The 27,843-nt window shown below is 41.7% G+C and overlaps 1 protein-coding gene across 4 annotated transcripts in view; it reads left to right on the top strand.

The window, feature by feature from the left end:
- Window positions 1-27,843, top strand: part of xpnpep1 (X-prolyl aminopeptidase (aminopeptidase P) 1, soluble) — a 102,354-nt gene that overhangs the window by 24,350 nt on the left and 50,161 nt on the right. For 3 of the 4 annotated variants that reach the window (XM_072557059.1, XM_072557060.1, XM_072557061.1), the window contains 5 exons: window positions 8,156-8,280; window positions 14,962-15,025; window positions 18,360-18,464; window positions 19,341-19,433; window positions 26,609-26,752. In XM_072557059.1, the coding sequence (XP_072413160.1) occupies window positions 8,156-8,280; window positions 14,962-15,025; window positions 18,360-18,464; window positions 19,341-19,433; window positions 26,609-26,752 (531 nt within the window). Of the gene's footprint in view, window positions 1-1,199; window positions 1,271-8,155; window positions 8,281-14,961; window positions 15,026-18,359; window positions 18,465-19,340; window positions 19,434-26,608; window positions 26,753-27,843 lie in introns of those variants that run through there. The other variant, XM_072557062.1, reaches the window with a different exon arrangement.

Consider the following 27,843-nt stretch of genomic DNA (forward strand, 5'->3'; position numbering starts at 1 on the left):
CCTGCATGGTTCACTAATGTCCTGGAGAGAAGGCAACTACTGTCCTTAGTTGTCCAAACCCATATATGAATCCAGACCCACAGCAATGTGTTGTTGTGGTTCTGTTCGCCGAACTGGGAATTTGTGTTGCAGACATTTCGTCCCCTGTCTAGGTGACATCCTCAGTGCTTGGGAGCCTCCTGTGAAGCGCTTCTGTGATCTTTCCTCTGGCATTTATAGTGGCTTGTCTCTGCCGCTTCCGGTTGTCAGTTCCAGCTGTCCGTTGCAGTGGTCAGTATATTGGGTCCAGGTCGATGTGCTTATTGATTGAATCTGTGGATGAGTGCCATGCCTCTAGGAATTCCCTGGCTGTTCTCTGTTTGGCTTGTCCTATGAGGATAATGTTGTCCCAGTCGGATTCATGTTGCTTGTCATCTGCGTGTGTGGCTACTAAGGATAGCTGGTCATGTTGTTCCGTGGCTACTTGGTGTTCATGGATGCAGATCGTTAGCGGTCTTCCTGTTTGTCCGATGTAGTGTTTTGTGTAGTCCTTGCATGGGATTTTGTACACTCCATTGGTTTTGCTCATGCTGGGTATCAGGTCCTTCGTTCTGGTGAGTTGCTGTCTGAGAGTGGCTGTTGGTTTGTGTGCTGTTATGAGTCCAAGTGGTCGCACAGCAATGTGGTCAACTCTGAAATACCTCTGGACGATATATGCCATCAATGCCCCATCCCCATGAATGAATAGAAAAGGTATTCTTATTTTTTCATGGATGTGGGCATCAGTGGTTTGGCCAACATTTATCACCCATCCACACTTGCCATTGAGTAGTGGGTGGGGAGCTGCATTCTTTAGGCATCCAGTCCATAGGGCAGAGAGTATAGGGATGCCCACTGCTCTGTTCGGAAGGACCCCCAAGATTTTGACTCGGCGATGGTGAAGGAAGTGACTATGGAGGACAACAGTTGTAATCAGATTTCCTTAGTTGAATCAGAACAACATTTCTTGTGTAACAGTAAAATAAAAACAGACATGGTCTGCTTCCCTACATCAGGTGAAGTTGCTTGACTTAAAGAAAGCAATTCTAGCTACTTAATATAAAACAAAGAACTGCGGATGCTGGTGATCTGAAACAAAGCAGAAAGTGCTGAAAAAACTCTAATTCTGACTACTCCCCTGCTTCTAATCTCTCAGCATTTACTCTATCTGACAGTGTGATTCTGATTGAAATCGAAAGGTTGGCCAGGCACCCTGCAATCAACTGGGATCAAGGAGTTCCTAATGCAATTGGTGAAAGATGCTTATTATTTACATTCTTTGGAATTAGAATATGAACCAAATATTATCATTGTGTTTTTATTTTTAATTGATGTGATGTATTATGCTCTGAAATTTAATATTTCAGAAGTTTTTTTGTTTCCAAAGTCTTGTGAGGAAACTGGTTTAAAATATGCTGAAATTTGAGGAGATGTATCTGATTTTAAGTGGCTCTGTAATACTTACACTTCTGAAAGTTTTACATCAACTTGCTTTTCCTTCTTTTGTTCTCTCTTACACTGCGAAACTGTTTTGCATGTCTCCCAAAAGCTGCCAATTTCTCAGTTTCTTATGAAGTTTTTCTGACCTTGCCTGAGCCACTGCTGTGCTGGCTATGGCTCTATCCTCCTTTCACCATTGTCAAAACTCCTTTGCAAATCCATCAGAGTAGTTTTAATATCTGCAGTTCAGACATCGTCAAATTCCACTAAATGAACATTATGTTTCTGCATTAGTTTTGGTCATCTTGACTGTATGAAGTGTAACCAGCAGTTGGTTTCCCGGTTATTAATTATCTTTGGTTGTATAGATTGATAATGTTGACCCTATGATATACTAGGTTAAACACCAAGAAATTCTTTGCACTCTCATTTTCTTTTTCTGATTTTATGTAAGGGGTGTTGAAAAATCCATTTTTTAGTTTTACATTCCAATCCTTTTCTCTCTCATTTTCCAATCCTTTTTCTTCCCCAGAAAGAGAGTACTCTTGTGAACCCAGTGGTGTCGATCTGTGAACATTGATGCCCTTTGTTATATTGTCCAAGCAGCCCCTGTCTATGCCTGAATTGTGGGAAGGTGATTTGAATCCATATACATCTCCCAGACCCATGCTAGGTAGTGATCAGCTGTGGGAACTGTGGCTGTCTGTTCCTCTTAAAGCCAGTGATCGGAGACCACTATGAGACTTGTTAATTGCATATGGACCAGCTGTTGTATTTGCAGGTTTTTGAAGGGTCATGTCAGATTCAAAATGTTAACCCTGATTCTGCCAGACCTGCTGAGTTTCTCCAGCACTTCCTGCTTTTACAGCTCATTCTTGCAGTTGTTCCAAGTATTCTATCTGCAGATTCACTTTGAATCGGTGAATTGCAGTTGCCAGATGCTTTTCCAATGTTTACAAAATTACAACCAAGAATTGTACCAAATCAAATTCTTTCTGCTTCAGCTTTGATGTGGGTGTGCCTTTGAGAAAAAAAATGATTTATTTTTGTATGCTTAACTTTTAGTTTTTATTCAGAAACAGTTATTAAGGGTGAACAGACCATAATCATGAGAGGTGTACTCAAAGGAGAGCATACTAGTCCAGTACCAAACTAACTGGCCTTTGTGGTTAACACTCAATATAAGATTTCATGGTCTACGCAATAACTATCTCATTAAGTTTAAATTTGTTTGCTCCATGAGGACCATCATGTTGGATCATAAATGTTTGCCAAAGATTGTTTAGGTCCAATAAAGTGCACAATTATTTGCTTTAATGCATTTGTTAACAATCACACAGCACCAGGTTATAGTCCAACAGGTTTAATTGGAAGCACTGGACAACCACCTGATGAAGGAGCAGCGCTCCGAAAGCTAGTGCTTCCAAATAACCCTGTTGGACTGGAACCTGGTGTTGTGTGATTTTTTAACTTTGTCCACCCCAGTCCAACGCCGGCATCTCCACATTATCAACACAGTTGAGAAGTGTAGCCTTTTACTGCTTTAGTTGCAGAATAAGTGGTGAAGAATTAATCCCAAACCACCTTGACACAGGTCAAAGAATATGCTGCAGCCTTGGGCCGTGGGTTTGATCATCTTTGACAAGGTGATAAGATCATTGATTTGCTGGAGTTCTCTTGAATAAGCAGCTCAGTAATTAGACTCCCACTATATTGAGCATGTGGCCCATTTCAACTTGATAAAGAATGAATGATCTATTAATAACTCCAAAATCAGTGATCCAGTAACTAATTTGAAATGGCAGGTTGTTATAATAGGAAAAGAGATAGTACCTATTAGATCTCTGAGTTGTAGTATGCTGAAAACTGCATTGTGTACTTTGTCCATTTGAGGCTGCTAATTGCTCATGTGCCACTTGAGTGAGTCTGCTCAGAAGAGAAAGATCTTAAAGAATCCATGTTCAACAGTATATGTAGTTCTAATTCTCCATCTCTCTGGATGAGCTGTACATCTCTATGACTCTATGAGCCTTGAACTGTTTTTGAACATGAGGATTCACTAATGTTACTGGGGTGCAAATGGACAGGTTTGAGTTGGCTGTCTGTGTTACTGATTGGTTGGATGTATTCCCTGTTGCAGTTAGGTGTGTACAGTCAAGAATAGTGTGAAACAGACAGCCATTCTCTACTGGGTTACATTAAACTTATCTCTATATTTGAGGAAATATATGGATGGCATTTTTGTTTGTTATGTTAAGGAAAGGAATATGCATTTTGTGGCATCCTGTTCATTCACACATGGGTTTTAAAAAGTATCCAATGCCAAGCCTGAATCATTCAACTGTGTGAGAGAGGGCTAGGCTGTACCTTATTGGGAGTTGGCTGGTGACTGCACCTTAAAAAATGATTTATCCTGATGTTAGTGAGTTTTGAGAAGATTTGAGAAGATTATCCAGACGTTAACGAGTTTTGCTGCTAGTTTCAGTTTTGCTTTTATGTAGATGCAGCCAAAATAAATAACATGATGGTGCTGGATTGAGCACGGAGATCAGTGGGAGTCTACTTTCATGGTGATGCTTCTCTGACCTCTGGTGCCTGTAAGGCTCAGTGACCTTTTTCAAAAGATGCTACAGGGTGTGTCCTCTAGCATCACACTCTGAGGCTGCACAACTGAAGTTTAGCAAAACCTGATGGCTAATTGAAAGATCTCTGTGATTTTCCTCATTTTAATTTTGTTTTTACCAAGCAAAAGTTCAGAGGTGACACAGTTGAAGAGAGAATAAAGAGGGAGCAGGCCTCAATGCTGTTCCAGTTTTTGACCCAGTCAGTGTGCACAACAGGAGCATTCAAACAACCTATAGTGCTGCTCCGTTCAGTCACCCCCAATCCTGGTAATCTTTTGTCAGTTTACATTAAAGAAAATGCAGCTTAGAAATGTGATTGATTCTGGTCTTGATCTATTGATGTAGTTTGTAGAACTTGCCTCTGAGTCAAAAGACTATCAATTCAGTTATTGAGGTTCTGTTCGCCGAGCTGGGAATTTGTCTTGCAAACGTTTCGTCCCCTGTCTAGGTGACATCCTCAGTGCTTGGGAGCCTCCTGTGAAGCGCTTCTGTGCTGTTTCCTCTGGCATTTATAGTGGCCTGTCTCTGCCGCTTCCGGTTGTCAGTTCGAGTTGTCCACTGTAGTGGCCGGTATATTGGGTCCAGGTCGATGTGTTTGTTGATAGAGTCTGTGGATGAGTGCCATACCTCTAGGAATTCCCTGGCTGTTCTCTGTTTGGCTTGCCCTATAATGGTAGTGTTGTCCCAGGGGACAGGGGACGAAACGTTTGCAAGACAAATTCCCATCTCGGCGAACAGAACCACAACAACAAGCACCCGAGCTACAAATCTAAACTTTGAACTATCAATTCAGAGCTGGATCCAAGACTTGAGTCTATTCCAGCTGTACTGTATTGAGCCAGTGCTAAATTGCCTCTGAAACTGTGTTTTGGCTAAGATTTTAAGTTTTATGGCTGGTTCTTTGCTTGCTCAGCTGACTCAAGTGGTGTTGTCTGAAGGGAATTCTCCTAATGTCCTAGTCAATATTCTGAAAATCTAGAACTGTGTGTGACAGAACAGATTATTTATTTCACTGCTGTTTGTGTGTTCTTAATGTGCACATATTTGTTTTGAAGTGCCAGGTGTTTTGTTTCAGATGCAATTTGATTTGTCAAACAACTAGTCTTGAAGCAAATCACACTTTATTCATACACTACAGTTAAAATACAACAAAGGAAAGAACAAATTAGAATAACGTAACTCTGTTGGAGAATTTAACAGAATAATAGATTATTTAACTACTAAACAGTAATTGTTTCAAAATAGTAACCTCAAGTAAACACACCCTTGGCTGAAGCAAATTCAGTAAAATTGATTGTCTCACATGCAGGAAGAGAACCCCAGCTTTTAGCTGTAACAGAAAGAGGAAAATCAGTTTCCACATCCAGCTTCAAGACTCCAACAACTGCTACTGAAAATCCTAGCTCTTTGGGAGCTTGACCCCACCCATTCAGGCTACTTCTATTTTCCAAATTTAGAAATAAAAACCCAAGGCCTCACAAACTTTATTGGATTCAAATAGACAGCTTGGAACCCCGTCTTAAAACCTCTCTTCAAAAAAAAACCCTGGAGAAAATCCTCTTAAAGCCATAGTCTCATCACAGTGGGGTGGGGTGGCTGAGTGACAAAGCAAAGGTGGAGATTCTGTTCATAGATTTTAGTTGCAGTAAGGTAATCATTGATAAATCTGTCTCTGCTTCAATCTAAAAAAGCTGACTTTGATTTTACAGCATCTGTAAAATGTTTATTTAGTGCCAAGTACTTGTCAGCATTTTTACATAAACGATTAGCTAACAGCCAGAAGTAACAAATGACAGTGTAGTTACCCTGAAGATGTGACTGCCCCAAAACGAAGGTGATTTTATCTCTGATACACATAATTCTAATCTTGTTTATTTAAAGAGTAAACAAGGGCAGCACAGTGGCTCAGTGGTTAGCGCTGCTGCCTCACAGCGCCAGGGACCCAGATTTGATTCCCACTTTGGGTGACTGTCTTTGTGGAGTTTGCACATTTTCGCCATGAATTGGCTAAATTGTCAGTAGTGTTCAGGGATTCGTAGGTCGGATGCATTAGTCAGGGGTAAATGTAGGGGAAATGCGTCTGAGTGGGTTACTGTTTGGAGTGTTGATGTGGACTTGTTGGGCTGAAGGGCCTGTTACCATACTGTTAGAAATCTAATCTAAACTGTAACCCAGCCCCTTTTTGAATGGTTTTATAAGAAGAAACTTTTTTTTTGTTGCTGACGTATGAAAATCATTTTTGTCAAGATTGTGGGGCGGCCCATGTCAGGTGCCGAACACCCTTGTTCAGGTTGAGGCAGAGCTGAGTCCCAGACTGTGACAAACTGCTGCTCGCCTTTGGAGAACCTGAATTTGACATTCAGTTCTAGTGTGACACTGTCTAGCTTTCATTTGTTTGAGTGTTGAAGTGGGACTTGAACCTCTCACCCCTAGTCCGAATCAGTCGTGACAGTTCTATCATAGAGTCACACACCACAGAAACAGGGCCTTTGGTCCAATCTGTTCATGCCAATTATAATCCTAAACTAAACTAGTCCCACCTGCCTGTGCTTCAGCCCATAATCCTCCAAACGTTTCTTATTCATGTACTTACCTAAATGTCTTTCAAACATTCTAACTGTACCAGCATCCACCACTTCCTCTGGAAGTTCATTCCATACACAAATCACACTTCATATAAAACAAAATTGCCCCCATGAATTTTTTAAGTCCTTTTCCTTTCACCTTAAAAATATGTCCCCTAATCTTGAAATCCCCAGCCCTAGGTTGCCACTCACCTTATCTGTATCCCTCGTGATTTTATAAACTTCTATAAGGTCATCCCTCAACCTCCTATGCTCCAGTGAGAAAATTTCCAGTCTATCCAGTATCTATTTATAGTTCAAACCCTTCATTCCTGGCAGCATCCTGTTACATCTCTTCTGATCCCTTTCCAGCTTAATAATATCCTTCCTATAACAGGGAGACAAGAACTGTGAACTATACTCCAGAAGAGTCCTGTAGAACCTTAACATCCCAAATCCTATACAGTATAGTCAGAACCTTGAGCAATGAAGCCAAAGGTGCTAAACGCCTTCTTAACCACCCTGAGCCTAGCTGACGCTTATCTTTTTCAAGTGTTTATTATGTGTAACATTTCTTTGACTCAAAGTTACTAGGACTCATAACAGCATACAAACCAACAGCCACTGTCAGACAGCAACTCACCAGAACGAAGGACCCAATACCCAACATGAGCAAAACCAATGTAGTGTACAAAATCCCATGCAAGGACTGTACAAAACACTACATAGGACAAACAGGAAGACAGCTAACGATCCGCATCCATGAACACCAACTAGCCACGAAACGACATGACCAGCTATCCTTAGTAGCCACACACGCAGACGACAAGTAATATGAGTTCAACTGGGACAACACTACTATTATAGGACAAGCCAAATAGAGAACAGCCAGGGAATTCCTAGAGGCATGGCACTCATCCACAGATTCAATCAATAAGCACATCGACCTGGACCCAATATACCGACCACTGCAGCGGACAGCTGGAACTGACAACCGGAAGCGGCAGATTTAAACCACTACAAATGCCGGAGGAAACATCACAGAAGCGCTTCACAGGAGGCTCCCAAGCACTGAGGATGTCACCTAGACAGGGGACAAAACTTCTGCAACACAAATTCCCAGCTCGGTGAACAGAACCACATTTCTTTGACTCATTTTTGCTGCAGGTTGTTTAAGATAATGGAATATCTTAAGATTCCTGTAGATTACTTTGGACCTGATGCAGTGAGATAACTATAATTTTGCTGAAATTAGCACCTATTGAAGGAAATGGGGTCTACTGGCATAAAGCTGCTTGTCTGTAAAGAAAAGGAGAAAATAATGCTGAAAGAAGTAGCTTTAAATGAACTTCTTTTTACTTATTTAATGGTGGTTGGTACCCTGGTTTGACTTAAGGATAAACAAATCCTGCATTTTTGTTGTGGACTCTTGCATTTGTAATCAGTATTGTGTTGATTTGCTGCCAGCCTCTCGATGTGGACTAATTGCTGTGTGTCCCGTGTCTGTAGGTAGAAACATGCCTGTGAAAACCACCACTGAGCTGTTGAAGCAGCTGAGGCAGGTGATGAAGAATGCCAGCAGCTTGAATGAACCAATCCAAGCTCTGATTGTACCATCAGGAGACAATCATCAGGTACCTGCCAATCACTATATTAAAGCTTTAATTTTGTGTTTAATGTATCCCTAATTTTATTTCATTGGGTGTTAGAAGTCTTGTGCAGTAACTCGTAATGTTTTCCTGGTTTAATTTATCTCCTGTTGAGGTTTTATCTGTGGAAGACTAAAGACTCAGGTGCAAGATTTATTTTCCATATTTTCTGCTGAATAGAATAATTGAATTGTACAGTAAGAAGAGGCCCTTCAGGCCATCACATTTGTACTGCCAAAAATATCCATCAGTCCCACTCCCCTTCATTGTTCCAGAGCCCTGAATGTTATGACACTTCAAGTGCTCATCCAAATACTTTCTAAAGGTTGTGAGTTTCCCTCCTCAACTCCTCTCCCAGCCAGACTCCCACTATCTTGGTGAAGAAGGCTTTCCTGAAACCCCCTCTAAACCGCCTAACTTTTAATTTAACATCATGTCCCTTGTTATTGAGCCTTTGACTAACATGTTGAGTATTTGTATTTTGTTTTCATTGTCTTTTGCTTTCTCAGCCTTTCTCTTTTTCATTCTCCCCCCAATCCCCATGTAAGTGTCTTTACTTGGTAGCCTACAGTATATTAGTGATGACAGTTAGTATTTTCCCTATAAATGTTTCGTGACTTGTGTTTGTTCTTGCTTTGGTCTATAACATGGCACTGGTGGGTATTTCATATTTCTTTTTCACCCCCAGCCATGACATAGAGTCTGGTCACATTGTAACCCTTAAAGAATGACAGTGTTCACTTTTAAGACAGCTTTGACAAAGGGTCAGTTAGACTCGAAACGTCAGCTCTTTTCTCTCCTTACAGATGTGCCAAACCTACTGAGATTTTCCAGCATGTTCTCTTTTGGTTTCACTTTTAAGAATATCGGCTGGGTTTGTGCTAAGTCTGGATAATGGTTTAAAGTTTCGATTTCACTACAAAGTACACGGCAAATCACCCTTCAAAAACTGAATATATCTCTCAATGTAAATACCCCTTTCCAGATTTATATTCACTTTAGAATCGTGAACTTACTGATGATATATTTTTGATGCTATTTTTGTTTCACATACAACGGAACCTTAAGCTTATAAGCTTAAATGCATATCTCCATTATTTTGTATTTATCATCTTTTTGAAAAGAGACAAATTTATTTCAGCTTTTCATCTTGCATTCATCATGCCAATTCACAAGAAATAACAACACAAAAGCAAAACAAGATTTATACCGTGGTACCAGAGTGCTGATTGGTTGGCAAGTCAGCTCTGCTTGCTAGAGATGTTTCCATGGAGACGGCACCAGTTAATGATGAATAACCGTTAACTACCAAGGTTTGTTTACACATTGATACAGGCTAGTGACTCTGATTGGTCAAGACATTATCCTAAGAAATGAGCCCAGAATGGCTGTTCCCTGTTTTGCTGCATTGAAACAGATGTTGTTTGTATACATGTTCATTTTGTCTACAATAAACAGGACCCTGTACATTAATGTATGTGGCTTCTCTACACTCTGAGAGCCTGACTGATATTCCAAAATTGGTTGTCAGTATAATTCTTTACACACTCAGATTTATTTGGCAAATGCTGTCCAATTGTGGGTTTATATCTAATATTAAATGCTGTGTTGAGTTTTGTAGGCATTGGTTGGTTGGATATGGTCAGTACCTTGATTGTTGCAAACAGTCGAAGGAACATTTTTTTTATATAATCTGCCTGGGTTTGGGACATATGGCTTTCATACATAACATCACATTGCCACTGAAATTTATACACTGTATGACTCAGAAGTGTAATAGCCAAATCAGAGCCAACTTGTCTTGTGTAAAATGTAATCAAAGGGTGTATTATGTGTAACATTTCTGTCAGTAATCATTAACTGGTGCATTCTCCATGGTAACATCTCTACCAAGCAGCACTCACTTGCCAACCAATCAGCATTGTAGTACAATGGTATTAATCTTGTTTTCCCTTTGCATTGTTATTTCTTGTGAAACTGCATTTTTCTTCACAATACTTCTCCCAATCTCGCTAACCTTCAGCAGTCACCTCTTATACAATATACATGTTACCTTCCTTTGGTATTTCTTGTGTATTGTCCTGATAAGTATTAGACAAAAAGCTTTGAAGCAATGTGCTCTTTTTCAGCAATGCTGATGTTCTGTACAGCCAAACAACTATTCATGGAATTTTTAACTAGATCTTGTTTTGATTTTGGAGTTGATCCACCTTGAGGACTTAACTATTGCAAAATCTCTGGACATTCAAGCAAGGCAAAACTGAGAAAACTTGGAAAGGGCTAACTAGGGCTTTTTGGGATCAGACTGCCAGGGACTTGATTAGTCAAACCAAATCACAGGAGGGCCAACTATTCTTATATAAACAAGAAGGCCTTGAGTATGCTAAGTCTTTCAATATTTCTCAAAACTCTTGCTCTGTTTTCATATTTTCTGGTTAACGTTCTCTCAAACTATAATTTTTCTCTCATTTGTTTCACCATTCTTTGTTGTTTTATATATTCTGTCCAATTTCTGACCTGCCAACTTTCTTTGTGCAGTTTACATAATTTTTTCTTTTAGCATTGTCCTTCACCTATCTAGTTAACTGTTTTTGGTGAACCTATCAAAATTGTTCTTGCTCATTGGATTGTATTTATTCTGTGTGTCCTCAATAATCCCTTATATGTTTGCCTCTGTCTCTGCATAGGTTTATCTTCTAATGTAATTCTCCAATTCAGTATAATCAGCTCTGCTTTCATGTTATCATAATCACTTGTATTTAAATTTCAAAACTTGGACTCATTCCTTTCACCCTCAAACCCAATCAATTTTTTTAATTGATTCATGGGATTTGGTTAATGCCTGTCCCTAATTGCCCAGAGGACAGTTAAGAGTCAAATGTGTTGCTGTGAGTCCAGAGTCATACGTAGGCCAGACCAGGTAAGGATGGCAGTTTCCTTCCCTAAGGAACATTTGTGAACCAGGTGGGTTTTTCTGATGATTGGTGGCAGTTTCATGGTCACAATTAGCCTCATATTTCCAGATTTTTTTTTTCATGAATTCAATTTCCATCATCTACCATGGTGGGATTTGAACGTGGGTCCCAAAAACATTAAGAGTCTAGTGATAATATAGATAGACAATCCTTTATCTGAAATTGTTGGAACCAGCTGTTTTTCGGAATTCAGAATTTTTTGAATTTCAGAATAAGGGACAGCTTGATGGTGAAATTTTTAAAAATCTTACCGGAGGAGCAGACATACTAAGTATGTCTCAGGCGACTGACTGTGTGGAGTTTGCACGTTCTCCCCGTGTCTGCGTGGGTTTCCTCCGGGTGCTCCGGTTTCCTCCCACAGTCCAAAGATGTGCAGGTCAGGTGAATTGGTCATGCTAAATTGCCCGCAGTGTTAGGTAAGGGGTAAATATAGGGGTATGGGTGGGTTGCGCTTCGGCGGGTGGGTGTGGACTTGTTGGGCTGAAGGGCCTGTTTCCACACTGTAATGTAATAGAACATAGAACATAGAACAATACAGCACAGAACAGGCCCTTCGGCCCACGATGTTGTGCCGAACGTCTATCCTAGATTAAGCACCCATCCATGTACCTATCCAAATGCCGCTTAAAGGTCGCCAATGATTCTGACTCTACCACTCCCACGGGCAGGGCATTCCATGCCCCCACCACTCTCTGGGTAAAGAACCCACCCCTGACATCTCCACTATACCTTCCACCCTTCACCTTAAATTTATGTCCCCTTGTAACACTCTGTTGTACCCGGGGAAAAAGTTTCTGACTGTCTACTCTATCTATTCCTCTGATCATCTTATAAACCTCTATCAAGTCACCCCTCATCCTTCGCCGTTCCAACGAGAAAAGGCCGAGAATTCTCAACCTATCCTCGTACGACCTACTCTCCATTCCAGGCAACATCCTGGTAAATCTCCTCTGCACCCTCTCCAAAGCTTCCACATCTTTCCTAAAGTGAGGCGACCAGAACTGCACACAGTACTCCAACTGTGGCCTAACCAAAGTCCTGTACAGCTGCAACATCACTTCACGACTCTTGAATTCAATCCCTCTGCTAATGAACGATAATACACCATAGGCCTTCTTACAAACTCTATCCACCTGAGTGGCAACTTTCAAAGATCTATGTACATAGACCCCAAGATCCCTCTGTTCCTCCACCTGACTTAGAACCCTACCATTAACCCTGTATTCCGCATTCTTATTTGTTCTTCCAAAATGGACAACCTCACACTTGGCAGGGTTGAACTCCATCTGCCACTCCTCAGCCCAGCTCTGCATCATATCTAAGTCCCTTTGCAAACGACAAATGCCCTCCTCACTGTCCACAACTCCACCTATCTTCGTATCATCTGCAAATTTACTGACCCACCTTTCGACTCCCTCATCCAAGTCATTAATAAAAATTACAAACAGCAGAGGACCCAGAACTGATCCCTGCGGAACTCCACTTGTAACTGGGCTCCAGGCTGAATATTTACCATCTACCACCACTCTCTGACTTCGACCGGTTAGCCAGTTCTCTATCCAACTGGCCAAATTTCCCTCTATCCCATGCCTCCTGACTTTCCGCATAAGCCTACCATGGGGAACCTTATCAAATGCCTTACTAAAATCCATGTACACTACATCCACTGCTCTACCCTCATCCACATGCTTGGTCACCTCCTCGAAGAATTCAAGAAGACTTGTAAGGCAAGACCTACCCTTCACAAATCCTTGCTGGCTGTCCCTAATCAAGCAGTGTCTTTCCAGATACTCATAAATCCTATCCCTCAGTACCTTTTCCATTACTTTGCCTACCACCGAAGTAAGACTAACTGGCCTGTAATTCCCGGGGTTATCCCTATTCCCTTTTTTGAACAGGGGCACAACATTCGCTACTCTCCAGTCCCCTGGTACCACCCCCGTTGATAGTGAAGACGAGAAGATCATTGCCAACGGTACTGCAATTTCCCCTCTTGCTTCCCACATAATCCTAGGATATATCCCGTCAGGCCTGGGGGACTTGTCTATCCTCAAGTTGTTCAAAATGTCCAACACATCTTCCTTCCTAACAAGTATCCCCTCTAGCTTACCAGTCCGTTTCACACTCTCCTCTTCAACAATACGGTCCCTCTCGTTCGTAAATACTGAAGAAAAGTACTCGTTCAAGACCTCTCCTATCTCTTCTGACTCAATACACAGTCTCCCACTACTGTCCTTGATCGGACCTACCCTCGTTCTCGTCATTCTCAGGTTTCTCACATACGCATAAAATGCCTTGGGGTTATCCTTGATCCTATCCGCCAAGGATTTTTCATGCCCTCTCTTAGCTCTCCTAATCCCTTTCTTCAGGTCCCTTCTGGCTATCCTGTATCCCTCCACTGCTCTGTCTGAACCCTGTTTCCTCAACCTTATGCAAGCCTCCTTCTTCCTCTTTACTAGACGTTCAACCTCCCTCGTCAACCAAGGCTCCCTCACACGACCATTTCTTTCCTGCCTGATAGGTACATACATATCAAGGACACATAATGTAATGTAATCTCATCTAGAACAGGCCTTGAGAGAAAATTGAGGCCTGCCAGGGCTGAGCCATGCACCTCCATGTCGCATCTGAGTGACATGCATCGAGTGGGTGTCAACTTGGGTTGTACAAAGTTAAAAATCACACTAGCTTTCGAAGCACTGCTCCTTCATCAGGTGGTTGTGGAGTACACAACCATCTGATGAAGGAACAGTGCTCCGAAAGGTAGTGCTTCCAGTTAAACCTGTTGGACTTTAACCTGGTGGTGTGTGATTTTTACTTTGTATACCCCAATCCAACATTGACTTGGATTAACTGTTTGCACGCCAAACAACCTTGATAATGAGAAAAAAACTTCACAACATGCCTTTGGATTTCAGAGAGTTTTGGTTTTTGGAACTTTGGATAAAGGAGCGTCTACCTGTACCACTAGGCCAATGCCTCTCCTAAGTTTGTTGTCAGTTTTAAATCAGTAAACTCAGACTGTAAAGAGACATCATTGCTGCTACCTACATCTGCCTGTGCCTGCACGATATCACAGTCAGCTCCAGAAAATGCTGTTGTAAGAAAGTATTCCGAACACATTCTGTAAACTCCTCATGTCAGTTACTTTTTAGCCCTTCAGATTTTTCTAGTCTCTTGATTCTCAGTATGCCAATCTGACAAACACTCAAAATTTTTTCATTTATTCCTTAGTGTTCCACCCTTCAGTGTGTGTTCCTAGTTCCTAAACTAGTTTCCCATTGCAGAATTTGTGTTTCTTGAACCACAAGGCAATGTTCATATTATGTGTGTGGTTCTGGAATGAAAAATGATCAGCAAATGTCCAAAGCTAAGCTTATTAGTAAGTCTAAATAATATTCCTTATGAAATTGGCCTTCTGCATTTGGGAGTGGCTTTTGTTTCTCAATATGTCCATTGTTTGAGCTTGCTCTTAATAAAGAGCTGAAGAAGGGCTTATGCCCGAAATGTCGATTCTCCTGCTCCTCTGATGCTGCCTGGCCTGCTGCGCTTTTCCAGCACCACACATTTAGATTCGTAATCAGTGTCCTTTTTTGACCTTACAAGCAGCATCTGACCTTTAGTTAATGGCCTTAATAGCAGAGTGTCACCAGTCTGAGATAACTACTTTGCTAATTTCCTTGTTTTTTAGAGTGAATACATTGCTCCATGTGACTGCAGGCGCGAATTTCTTTCAGGATTTGATGGATCGGCAGGTCAGTGCTAGTAAAGAAAAATAGGTATGAAAGGGTGTGTTCCGAACCCATGGGATATGTGTTTAATCGATTCCTGAGCAACTGTGTTCTATATATGTCTGTAATTTGAATATTCAGTATATAGAGGTATTTCTATTTGGATTGGTACTCATATATTTGCATGCAATTATCATAAATATTTGTATATATCTCATTGCCTCTCCCCCTTTCAATGGTAAATATTGCTCGTGCCTCAGCCCACCCACTGTTTAACATTATATTAAGTCCCAGTGTCATACAGCACAGAAGAGGCCCTTCAGCCCCTCGGGTCTGTATTGACCTATCTACATTGGGGTTTAGAGTAGAGTGGTACTGGAAAAGCACAGCAGGTCAGGCAGCATCCGAGGAGCAGGAAAATCGACATTTGGGGCAAAAGTCCTTCATCAGGAATAGAGGCAGGAAGCCTCCAGGGTGGAGAGATAAATGGGGGAGAGTCTGGAATGTCCAGCCTGGGACGGTAGTAGAGGCAGGAAACCTCAAAACCTTCAAAGCCCCCCCATTTATCTCTCCACCCTGGAGGCTTCCTGCCTCTACTCCTGATGAAGGGCTTTTGCCCCAAATGTCGATTTTCCTGCTCCTCAGATGCTACCTGACCTGCTGTGCTTTTCCAGCACCACTCTAATCTAAACTCTGGTTTCCAGCATCTGCAGTCCACACTTTTGCCTGTCTACACTGGTCTCACTTTCCAGGATTTAACCCATTAGCTTGAATGTAATGACATTTCTAGTGCTCATTCCAGTACATTTTAAAGGTTTTGAGGTTTCCTGCCTCTACTACTGTCCCAGGCAGGACATTCCAGATTCCCACCAACGTCTGGGTCAGAAACACTTCCTGTTCTTCACCTTACAATTATGCTCCCTCACTACTTACCCGTCAGGAGATCAGCTGCTTTTTATCCACCTAATTCTTGTCCCTCACGATCTTACACTCCTCAATCGGGTTCCCACCCTCTTCCCCCGCAACTTTCCCTGCTCTAGAGAAAACAACCTGAGCTTACCCAACTCTCTCTATAGCTGAAATGCAACATCCTGGTGAATCTCCTCTGCACCCCATTCAGTAAAATCACATCCTTCTATGGTACTCCAGCAATGGTCGAACCAAATCTCTTGTCCAGCTCCAACATAACCTTCCTGCTGTTATAACATATGCCTAAGCTGATAAAGACAAGTCTCTCTGATTAACCTGTCCTGCTATCTTCAGTGACCTGTGGGTTAAACGCTCCATGATCCATCTGTTCCTCAGAGCTTCCTAGTGTCTTGCCTTTCATTAAGTATTCCCTTGGCTTGTACTTCAAAATTGCAGCACTTCACTTTTCAGGGTTACATTTCATCTGCCATTGATCCAGCCACCTGACCAACCTGTCTATGCCTTGTTGTAACCTAAGAACTAATTCCTCACTATTAACCACTTGGTCAATCTCTGTGTCTTCTGCAAACTTACTCATCACCCCCTACATTCTTATTTATATTGTTTATATGTACCATGAGCAATAAGAGACCCAGCACCGATCTCTGCAGTCTGCCACTGGACATCAGCTTCCAGCACACAACCTTCTACCACCACCCACTATCACCTGTGATTAACCAATTTTGGATCCATCTTGCCAAGTTTCCCTGATTCCATCTGCTTTCATCTTCTTTATCAAGCTCCCATGTGGGATCTTGTCAAAGGCCTTGCTGAAATCCATATGAACTACATCAACTTCAGCAATCTCATCCACACACCCAGACACAAACTTGAAAAATTCAATCAGATTTTTTAGGTGTGACCTTCCTCTGACAAAGCCATGCTGACTATCCCTGATCAAACATTGCCTTTCCAAATGGAGGTTAATTACCTTCTTCAGAATTCTCTCCAATAGTTCCCCTACCATCATTGTGAGACTGACTGGTCTGTAGTTCCCTGGTTTATCTCAACCAACCTTCTTGTAAAGTGGAACCACATTAGCGGTTCTCCAGTCCCCTAGGACTGCCCTGTGGCCAGAGAGGAATTACAAATTTGTGTCAGAGCCCCTGTATCTTCCCCCCTCATCTCCCATGGCTGCCTGGGATACTGCTCATCAGGACCTGGGGATTTGTTCACTTTTAAAAGCACCAAAACCTCTAAAGTCTCTTCACTCCCCATGTTAAGCTTGTAAGTAAAATATATCATTGCTCGTATGCCTTTGTTTTGCTAATCTGAATTGCACATACAAATAACAATCTACAGTGTTAGGTTCTAGGTACAGGCCATTAAACTTCTTATTATTTTCAAAATGCCAAAAATCCAGGTATTTACTAAGCGTATGAAGCCACAAAGAACACTACTTAAACCAAAAACTTGCGACACAAAAATCAAAGTATATTCATGGTGATAACTGCACTCTATTCTAAATCATTACTTATGTTAAAGATATTCAAAGTACAGTAACGTGGTTGTTAATGTTCTTAACCAAATGTCTAAACTCAAATTTCTTCTGCACCTTTGACTTATACTCAAAGAGATTTCGCACAGATATTTGTCAGAAATTGGATAGTTGACCACTTTATCTGAGCACTGTTCTAAAAAGTTTCTTCTGCTCAGTTTCAGTGAAGTTTTCATATTAACCATTGACTCACGTGAGCATTGCTAGTTTCTTAAATGAGGTCCGTTGTGTAGGAATTCTCCTGGGTCCACTTTGATTCTGAACTTGTGTATCTATGAACGCTCTCTCTTCTCAGCATGCCATTCCTAGAAGTTCAATGCAATGTTCATAGAGTCCTTGAACTATCAAAGATTTCTGAACCGTTTTAGCTGAATTCTGCAGAGAATTGTTCCCTGAAGCCAAATTGCTCTAAAGTAAGCTTCTTGAAAGAGATGTTCTCGGCAATAATCCTCTTCTTTGTATTTTGTTTTTTTTATTGTTTATCTCCCAAGCAGCTTAGTCATATGATCAGGAAAATATTGTTTTTTTACAAGATATCATCTAGAGAAACCTAGTTATTAAAGAGATCATCACAACATAAAATTTGGGTTTTTGTTTTTGAAAGATATGTGAGCTATCATTCACATAAGAGGAGACCATTGAAACTAGTAAATCTGTTCCACTCAGCACCCATATTTATTCTACCAAAACTTTCATCCTTTCCTCACACTACCACCTGCTGGACTTGCAAGTCAAGGAATGGTGTGCAAATATTCCCCAAATTTCTGTTAACTTATTTCTGTGTGACTTATATATGTAACGTCCCTGAGGATTCTGATTCTGACTCTGTTCTCTGATTTAACTATAACTGGTAGAGAACATGCTGAGCTGTTGTCTTTTGGCTGTCTGCAGGAACTGCGATTGTAACTGAGCAACATGCAGCAATGTGGACAGATGGTCGTTACTTCCTTCAAGCCTCCCAACAAATGGATAACAACTGGACCCTGATGAAATTGGGTGAGTGGATACATAAAGCATTGTCTCGTGGCTGTGAAATTCAGTTTGTGCATTTATTCTTATTTCACTCTTGTTAAATGGTAATTCCAGTGGAATCTGTAAATAAGAGCATTTTTTATTCCTTAACAATTTGGTTTCTACAGCACCAGCTAGTTTTACTTGAATAATTCCTCATGCATCCATTAAACTGAGATTTTTGCAAACTGGTACAATCACAGAATACAGGAGGCCATTTGGCCCATTCTACCTATGCTGATTCTTTGAAACTATAGAGTCATAGAGATGTACAGCATGGAAACAGACCCTTTGGTCCAACCCGTCCATGCTGACCTGATATCCCAACCCAATCTAGTCCCACCTGCCAGCACCCGGCCCATATCCCTCTAAACCCTTCCTATTCATATATCCATCTAAATGCCTTTTAAATGTTGTAATTATACCAGCCTCCACCACTTCCTCTGACAGCTCATTCCATACACGCACCACCCTCTGCGTCAATTAGTTCAATGTTTTTGGCTTTTACTGTAACTTAGGCTTAACAAATAGTAATGTGAAGTATGATAACTTTACCTATCTTCTGCAATTCTACATTGTGCATTTATTAAATTTTCATGTAATATGGGAATGTTACAGGGGAACTTGGAAGGAAAGTTTTTGTTTTGCTGATTGCAGCATCTTATTCTGACTGTAAAAAGTTTACAATGTGTCTGTCAATGCATGCTGACAGTCAGGTTGCTGTATGTTCTCCCCCTTTCAGGATATTTGTCACACTTCATTGCCAAACCAGGGTAACACACAAGTTATTTTTCACCTAGATGTGTGCCAACAACTGATGGAACCCTTTATTTCTGAAACTGTTTCACTCTTGTGTTGTAGGTCTGAAGACCACACCTAGTCAGGAAGATTGGTTAATTCAGGTACTCCCGGAAGGCTCAAAGGTTGGCGCAGATCCTTTTGTTTTAGCAGCTGGTGAGTCCTTGGTAACATTGTAAGAAGCATCATATCTTTCTGTACATTAATGTTTCTTCCATTGTGTTAAAGGTTAATTCAGTTAAAAATCAAAACGAGATGTTTCTTAACCAATTGACATACATTGTCAACTCATCTCTGTGTGAAGATAGTCATAATCTCTTTGTTTTTTGAGAAGCCTTAAGTTTAAAAATTAAGCTTTTAGGCCTTTTTTTCAGTTTGATGTGTGACACAGAAGTAGGATAAATGTTTTCCTCTGTCTTTTCATTCAATAAGCCTTCAGGCAAGAACTCATATTTGCTTTTATGCAGGGTTTCAGCTAGTTTAGTTAAGAGTCAGAGTTAATTTTGGAATGGAAATATACAAACCCTCATGAACAGCGACCAAAATAAACAACTGTGTGTGCTAGAAATTAGAAACAAAATGAGAAATTGCTGGAAAAACTTAGCAGGCCTGGCTGCAACTGTGGAGAGATACCAGAGTTAATATTTTACATCCAGTGACCATGCTTCAGAAGTTTAATATTGACATCACTTCCCTGAAGGAGGCAGACAGAGCAGGCAAAGGCTAGCTGAGGAAAGAAGGTGGTATTATTCCTTGTTCCTCAGAGGAATACCTGAGAATTGACCTAGGACATATGGAATTGGATTCACTATCAAACACAAACTCAATAACTGGCTCTTAAAGCTCTCTGTTAGCATCGACAACCACCTCATGACTGTTCGTCTACAGCAGCAGGGAGCAGTTATGAGTGCCGATGCTCCAACCCTGGAGAGCATACTCCCCAACATAAAACTTTCCTCCTGGAGATTTCAAGGCCAGGATTGAAAAGGACAGCCAACTCTGGAATGGAAAAGTCTGAGTCAGGAATTACAGCTCCAAGATTCTCCAGCTCACCAAATGTGCAGAACACCAGTTGGTCATCACCAACATGCTGTTCCACCAAAAATACAAGTTCAAGACTTCTTGGAGTGATCTGCGCACAGAGCACTGGAGCATGTGATTGACTACTTCATTGTTTGATCCCAAGCACAAAAGGTTGTCCTCATTCCCAAAGTCCTTATTACCTCATGACCAGTGCAGATAACTGTAGGACAGATCATGGGCTTATCCGCTTTTCTATGTCCATCAAATGCCAACAGAAGTAGCTGAAGATGAAGAAGCAGTTCAGGATAAAGCTCCAGATTAAGCAGCTTGAACAGCCATGCAGACTTATGAACTTCAAACAATGTCTTCACCTAAATCTCCAAAGTGTGCATTTTAATGAAGTGGAGAAAATCTGGGAAGAGGTGAAAGCAGCCTTCATTTCATGGCATGAAGAAACAATTGGAAAAAGACCAGGAAAGACCAAACCTGTTTCAATGAGAACAACCACATCATCTAAACTCTCGACAAGAAGAGGAAAGTTCTTCATGCATGGCAACACAACCTCACCAGTGAGGCAAACAGGAGAACTCCTCAACCAGAGTTCCAGGGAAGAACGAGGGAAGTTGAGAACCAATGGAAGACTGAGAAAATGAGCTGCACCCGGAATTTTTTTCGGTCACCAAGGTAATATAGGGGACACAACACCCATGGCCTCAAACCAATATGGAATAAAGATAGAACCCTTCAGAGAGTCAGAGAAAACATCAGCCTTCAATAGAAAGGGCATTTTGAAGAATTCCTGAATCACAATACAGTAATTGAATAAGATTTGTGTTAAGAAATTCCTGAGCTCCTCATCAAAGGTGATCTTGACTCTTGCCTAGTGTGGCAGAAGTTGAAGCCTCCATTAGAGACACGCACTGAATGGGAAAGTGCAGGAGTAGATGGGATTCCAGCGGAGATTTTCAAACTTGGATGAGCAGAGCTTACCCGTCCCTTTCATCAACTGTTGCTGAAAATCTGGGACAAAGAAGGAACCCCTGGTGATCTCTGTGTTGCTGCTATTGCCACCATCTTCAAGGAAGGAGACCAAGTGGACTGTAGGAATTGCTGAGGAAACTCCACCCTCTACATCACTGTGAAGACAATCACCAAAATCCTCACTTGACACCTTCTTCTAGTCTTGGAGTAAAATAGTTGGGCAGACAAAGGAAAGGGGTTGAGAGTATGGTGCTGGAAAAGCAAAGTAGGTCAGGCAGCATCCGAGAAGCAGGAGAATCGACATTTTGAGCATAAGCCCTTCATCAGGAACCCAAAATGTCACTTATGCCCGAAACGTCGATTCTCCTACTCTTCGGATGTTGCCTGACCCGCTGTGCTTTTCCAGCACCACACTCTCGACTCTGATCTCCAGCATCTGCAGTCCTCTCTTTCTCCTAGACATAGGAAAGGGTAAGGGTTAGCCAGGGAGAATCTGTCACTATTAGTGGGAAAAGTGAGGACAGCAGATGCTGGAAATCAGAGTCTAGATTAGAGTGGTGCTGGAAAAACACAGCAGGTCAGGCAGCATCCGAGGAGCAGTAAAATCAATGTTACGGGAAAAAGCCCTTCAGTCCTGACCACGTTAGTATCTAATCTAGACATATTAGTGGAGCCCATTAATTGCTGACAGTGGGTTCTGTATGATAGTCGCCCATATAATGACAAGGGCTGATATTTGTGTTTTGGCGTAAGGACTTGGGAGAAGGTGCTCAAGTGCAAGAATTATCGAACTCATTATTGAGCCCAGGCGCTGCAGGGACCCCAAGCGGAAAACGGGGTGTCACTGTTTCAGCTTGTGCTGAGCTTCGCTGGAGCACTGCAGCAGGCCCAGGAATGGCAACCGATGATTCTTTGGATGTGGATGCTGGTGGGATGGGTAAGTGAAGACCGGGGAGGGACCCTCTATGTTGTGGGAGGGCCGAGAAGTGGTGAGAGACCAAGTGTGGAAGATGGTTCAGACCCGGCTGAGGGCCTTGTCAACCATTGGCTGGGGAGTCCTCGGTTGAGGAAGAAGGTGGACCTTTTGGAGGGCACCTTGTCCAAGTTGACATCATCAGTACAGATGTGACAGAGATGGAGCTCATCTGTCTGACCAAGACTTTGACTCAGTCCATCATGAAGGGAAAGGTTTTGACAGGGAGGGGCGTTGAGTGTCTGTAATTCACGGCCTGAGTTTGTGATGGAGGCAGAGAGGTAATCTCTTTTTTTAAAAATATACCTGATTTAGGCCTTATAAATGCTATAAGCTGAAGGATATGGCCTGTGTGCAGGAAGATGGGATTAGAAAGGGTATCTTGGAGTCTTTGGGTCAGCATGGATAAGATGGGTTGAAGTGTTCCCCCCAACTTCTGTGCTGTATCAATCTGATGGTGCTGAGTCCTGTGGAAGACCCAGCCAAAGGTGGGCTGTCCAGTGAAATTCATCAACATTCTCCATCTTCTCCACTCCAAGATGTCGGTTATAGTCCTCACCGATGGTAATATGACAGAATCCTTTTAAAGTTAAGACAGGGGTCAAGCAGGATGTGTCATCACCCCCCGACCCGCTTTCTCCATCTTCATCACCGCTATTCTCCTTGTTGTCAAAGACAAGCTTCCCAGTGGAGTGGGTATTGCTTCCAGGATGGACAGAACTTTTCAACCTTCACTGTTTGAAATCCAAGATGAAAACAACACTGACCTCACTGGTGGAACGTCAGTACAGTCGGGTTCTGTTATGACGCACATTTCTTCAATGCGAATTGGATATAATGTGATTGAAGAATTTAGGTCATTATTTGTAGAATGCAAACTTTCCTTACCTGTATTGTCTATAACGTGATTCTGGTCCCATTGGTTTAAATGCTGCTACTATTATGCAATTTTCTTATAACGCAGGATCACACAGGAATGGAACTACTGTGTTATTATCAGAATAGACTGTGTGTATGTGGGTGACAGTATCACCTCTGCTTTCTTGGAAGAAATCTTCAAGCATCACAGAATGCTTTTGTGGAAGCAAACCAATGAATTCAGTCTCAATGTCAAGAAGACTCGATCATTTACCAACCTGTCCCAGGTCAGATTCCGGCCCATTCCCCCATTAATGGATAAATCCTCCCAAATGTGGAATATTTCCCTTCCCTTACCGAGGAAGCTACCTCTCAGCTAAAGCTGATGTCAATGGGATGATTCAACATCACATTTGATCTGTGAGTGCTGCCTTCAGTCTTTGACCGTGACATCTGTGCTTTACCAAGAGCCTGTGTATAAGGCAGGCACTCTTCCCCCTCCTCTCTCTGGCTCCAAAACTTGGGTTACATACAGACATCAAGTCAACATCCTTGAAGAACCATCACTGCTATTTGAGATGGATTCTCCCCATTAGCTGGGAGGACAGATGTCCTTGAAGCAGCTAATAGAGCCAGCATCGAGGCCATGATCATCTGAAGCCGACTCCACTGGTCAGGCATGTTCTGCCAAAGCAAATCTTCACCCAGCTCAAGGAAAGCATTCGGACAAGAGAAGGTCAAAGGAATTGTTTCAAGAACTTCCTGAAGACTTTCCTCAAGAAATACAACATATATGTCAATGCGTGGAAAACCCTCATTCAGAAGAAATGGCTGGTGAAACTCCTGTACAAAGGAACACAATTCTTTAAGAAGACCTGTTGGCATGAGGAAGTACAGAAAAGGAACAGGAGAAAGGAATGCCAGTGATCTTAAGGCCAAGGATCACTTCCACGTCCCGGAAACACCTTCCCAGTGTGTGGTTGGAGGTGGGGCTCCGGGCATCGGGCTCATCAGTTACACAAGGACCCATAGAACCCAGTGACCTGGAAATTCCCTGGTGGACATCCTACTTCGTATCGAGTGGTTGCTGATAATGAGTTAAAAATAACTATTGTTTTAGAAAAGTACTTAATGATACGCAATGTTGGCCAAAATTACTGGCCTTTAAAGTTTTAACTATTTGTCTTTTCAGTGGCTATGTTTTCCATAATGGTCAGATGATTAAATGTCAGATGGCAATAGGAGTGAAGAAATTACCATGTGGCTTTTAGTTTTCTGTGACCATTAGCTGATACTTTGTCACACAAATGACCTGGATTTTCCAATGGTCCTGTTGGATAGTGCAAAAATGGGGAGCTCTGTTGAAGTCTTTGTGGACTGCAGTCAGTTAGAAAACACTGAACTGTTGAAAAATTGCCCTTTAATGCCATTTGTATTGCTGTTATACCCTTGGAAAAGCTAGTTCTTGTTGAATGAAGTGAAACTGGTAATTTGATAGTGTACAATAAGTATTACTTGGGCCCTGAAAAACATTGTAGAATGTCAAATATAGCAATCATCATAAATTTAAATTAAGAAAAGCTTTAGTTTTTTTTTAATAACATAGAACATTACAGTGCAGTAGAGGCCCTTTGGCCCTCGATGTTGCGTCGACCAGTCATGTTAATCTGAAGCCCATCTACCCAACACTATTCCATGTATGTCCATTTGCCTGTCCAATGACGACTTAAATGTACTTAAAGTTGGCGAATCTACTACCGTTGCAGGCAAAGCATTCCATACCCTCACTACTCTCCGAGTAAAGAAATTACCTCTGATATCTGTCTTATACCTATCTGTCCTCACTTTAAAGTTGTGTCCCCTCATGCTTGCCGTCACCATCTGAGGAAAAAGGCTCTCCCTGTCCACCCTATCTAACCCACTGATTATCTTCTATGTCTCTATTAAGTCACCTCTCAACCTTCTTCTCTCTAACAAAAACAGCCTCAAGGCCCTCAGCCTTTCCTCATAAGACCTTCAACATCCTAGTAAATCTCCTCTGCACCCTTTCCAAAGCTTCCACATGTGGTGACCAGAACTGTACACAATACTCCAAGTGCTGCCGCACCAGAGTTTTGTACAGCTGTAGCATAGCCTCGTGATTTCGGAACTCGATCCCTCTGTTAATAAAAGCTAAAACACTGCATGCCTTCTTAACAACCCTGTCAACCTGGTGGCAACTTTCAAGGATCTGTGTACATGGACACCGAGATCTTTCTGCTCATCTACACTCCCAAGAATCTTACCATTAGCCCAGTACTTTGCATTCTGGTTACTCCGACCAAAGTGAATCACCTCACACTTGTCCGCATTAAACTCCATTTGCCCCCTCTCAGCCCAGCTCTGCAGCTTATCTATGTCTCTCTGTAAAGTACTACATCCTTCATCACTATCCACAACTCCACCGACCTTAGTGTCGTCTGCAAATTTACTAACCCACCCTCTACGCCCTCATCCAGGTCGTTTATAAAACTGATGAACAGCAGTGGACCCAACACTGACCCTTGCAGTACACCGCTCGTAACTGGACTCCAGGATGAACATTTCCCATCAACACCACCCTCTGTTTTCTTTCAGCAAGCCAATTATTGATCCAAACTGCTATGTCTCCCACAATCCTATTCCTCCGCATTTTGTACAATAGCCCACTGTGGGGACCTTATCAACCGCCTTGCTGCAATCCATATACACCACATCAACTGGTTTACTCTCATCCACCTGTTTGGTCACCTCCTCAAAGAGCTCAATAAGGTTTGTGAGGCATGACCTACACTTCACAAAACCGTGCTGACTATCCCTAATCAAATTATTCTTTTCTAGATGATTATAAATCCTATCTCTTATAACCTTTTCCAACACTTTACCAACAACTGAAGTAAGGCTCACTGGTCTATAATTACCAGGGCTGTCTCTACTCCTCTTCTTGAACAGGGGAACCACATTTGCTATCCTCCAGTCTTCTGACACTATTCCTGTGACAATGACGATTTAAAGATCAATGCCAAAGGCTCGGCAATCTCCTCCCTGGCTTCCCAGAGGATCGTAGGATAAATCCCATCCGGCCCAGGGGACTTATCTGTTTTCACACTCTGCAGGATTTCTAATACCTCTTCCTTGTGAACCTCAATCCCACCTAGTCTAGTAGCCTGTATTAATATTGTAGAATCTACTATAATCTCAATGTGTATCCCAAATAATTGTTTCACAATCCAAGCTAAGGGAAGAATAAACAATGATTTTGTTTCCTAGTTTGTCTGTGAGAATATTTGAATTTGATTGGCGACTTTCCCTGCCCAGTGAAACTGTGTTGCTAGCTGCTTGGAGATCTCCTTGGCTTGGCCCATGTTTCAGCTGATGTTGGGAAAGGACAAACCCAAGCTGTGGAGATGGCTAGATCTTTGTGACTCAGTTGCTTCAAAATCAGAATCTGGATTATAGAGCTGTCTGTCTTTTTCAGACCAATGGAAGAGCCTGTCTAAAGCGATGAAGAATTCAGGACATCATCTTGTGCCTCTGAAAGAAAACCTTGTTGATAAGATTTGGAAGGACCAGCCAAGCCGACCTTGTAAACCATTGTTGGTTATGGATCTGAGTTACACTGGTGAGTGTGTTCACCATTAGAAATCACTCTGCTGTCATCTTGAACATCATTGTATACTGAAGTTCAATAGAATTCCAGTTTAATCTGTGCAAAATAATTGAAGGTTGAAAGCGTCTGATGTACTTTTGAAGGTGCTTGAGGCATTGAAATGAAGAGTTTTGTTTTTAGATTAGTTTTAAATATAAATGTGATCTTTTCAAATGGTTTTAATGTTCATCAGACATTAAATTGTTGCTGAAGTTTGTGTGTGAAGAATTTTAATTTAAGATTTTACTATTGCCCAGCTTCACCTGTCAGGACAACTGGCTACCTGAGCATACAGTTCCTTTAATGATTAATGACATCAAAAGTGAAAGGAAAATCTTATGACTCGTCATTGCTTCCTTCAGAAGTAAACATAATTCAACATAAAATTTAACATGAAATAAATTGTTTTGAAGTGTGTTTACTACTGTTTGTTTGCAGCAAGACTTCCTTATACTCCAACCCCTCCCTCTGAATAAAGGCTATTGTACAATACATGCTGGCCTCTCATCATGTTAACATTCTGTTTTCGACTCATCCTACCGAAATGCATAACTGCTCACTTTCCCATTCAATACTTCATTTCCACCTCCTTTGCCCACTCACCTTAATTGTCTTTATCTCTTTGCAACATTTCTATGTTCTCACAGCCTCCCAAACTGAATCATCAAAGGTTTTGTGGTGCCTCATGTTTTTTGAGGATCCAAAACCATTACTTTCTGGGTTTCCACTCAATATAAGGGACCTTTGCAATCCTCTTCCTAAACAGGTACTGTTTTACAGAACATTAGTTGAGAATTGTTTATGAAGTTACATTATTGCTAATGCACAATCTATTCTGAGGGGTTCTTGTGGCTCAGTGGTAGTGTCTCAACCTCTGGATGTGATAGCCATGGTGCTGTAGGTGTAACAGATGGTTAAAAAGCTCACATCCATTCTTATCGTCAAGTGCAGGATATCTTATTTGCAGGTCTCCAGCAGCTGCTGGTTTTGCGATCTGCTGTAATGATCACTGCCAACATTGTACAATCTAAGCAGCTGAAATGGAAATCTTCTCTCTCTAATTG

The sequence above is a fragment of the Chiloscyllium punctatum genome, chromosome 38 (assembly GCF_047496795.1).
Source record: "Chiloscyllium punctatum isolate Juve2018m chromosome 38, sChiPun1.3, whole genome shotgun sequence".
In the NCBI taxonomy this organism is placed as follows: Eukaryota; Metazoa; Chordata; class Chondrichthyes; order Orectolobiformes; family Hemiscylliidae; genus Chiloscyllium; species Chiloscyllium punctatum.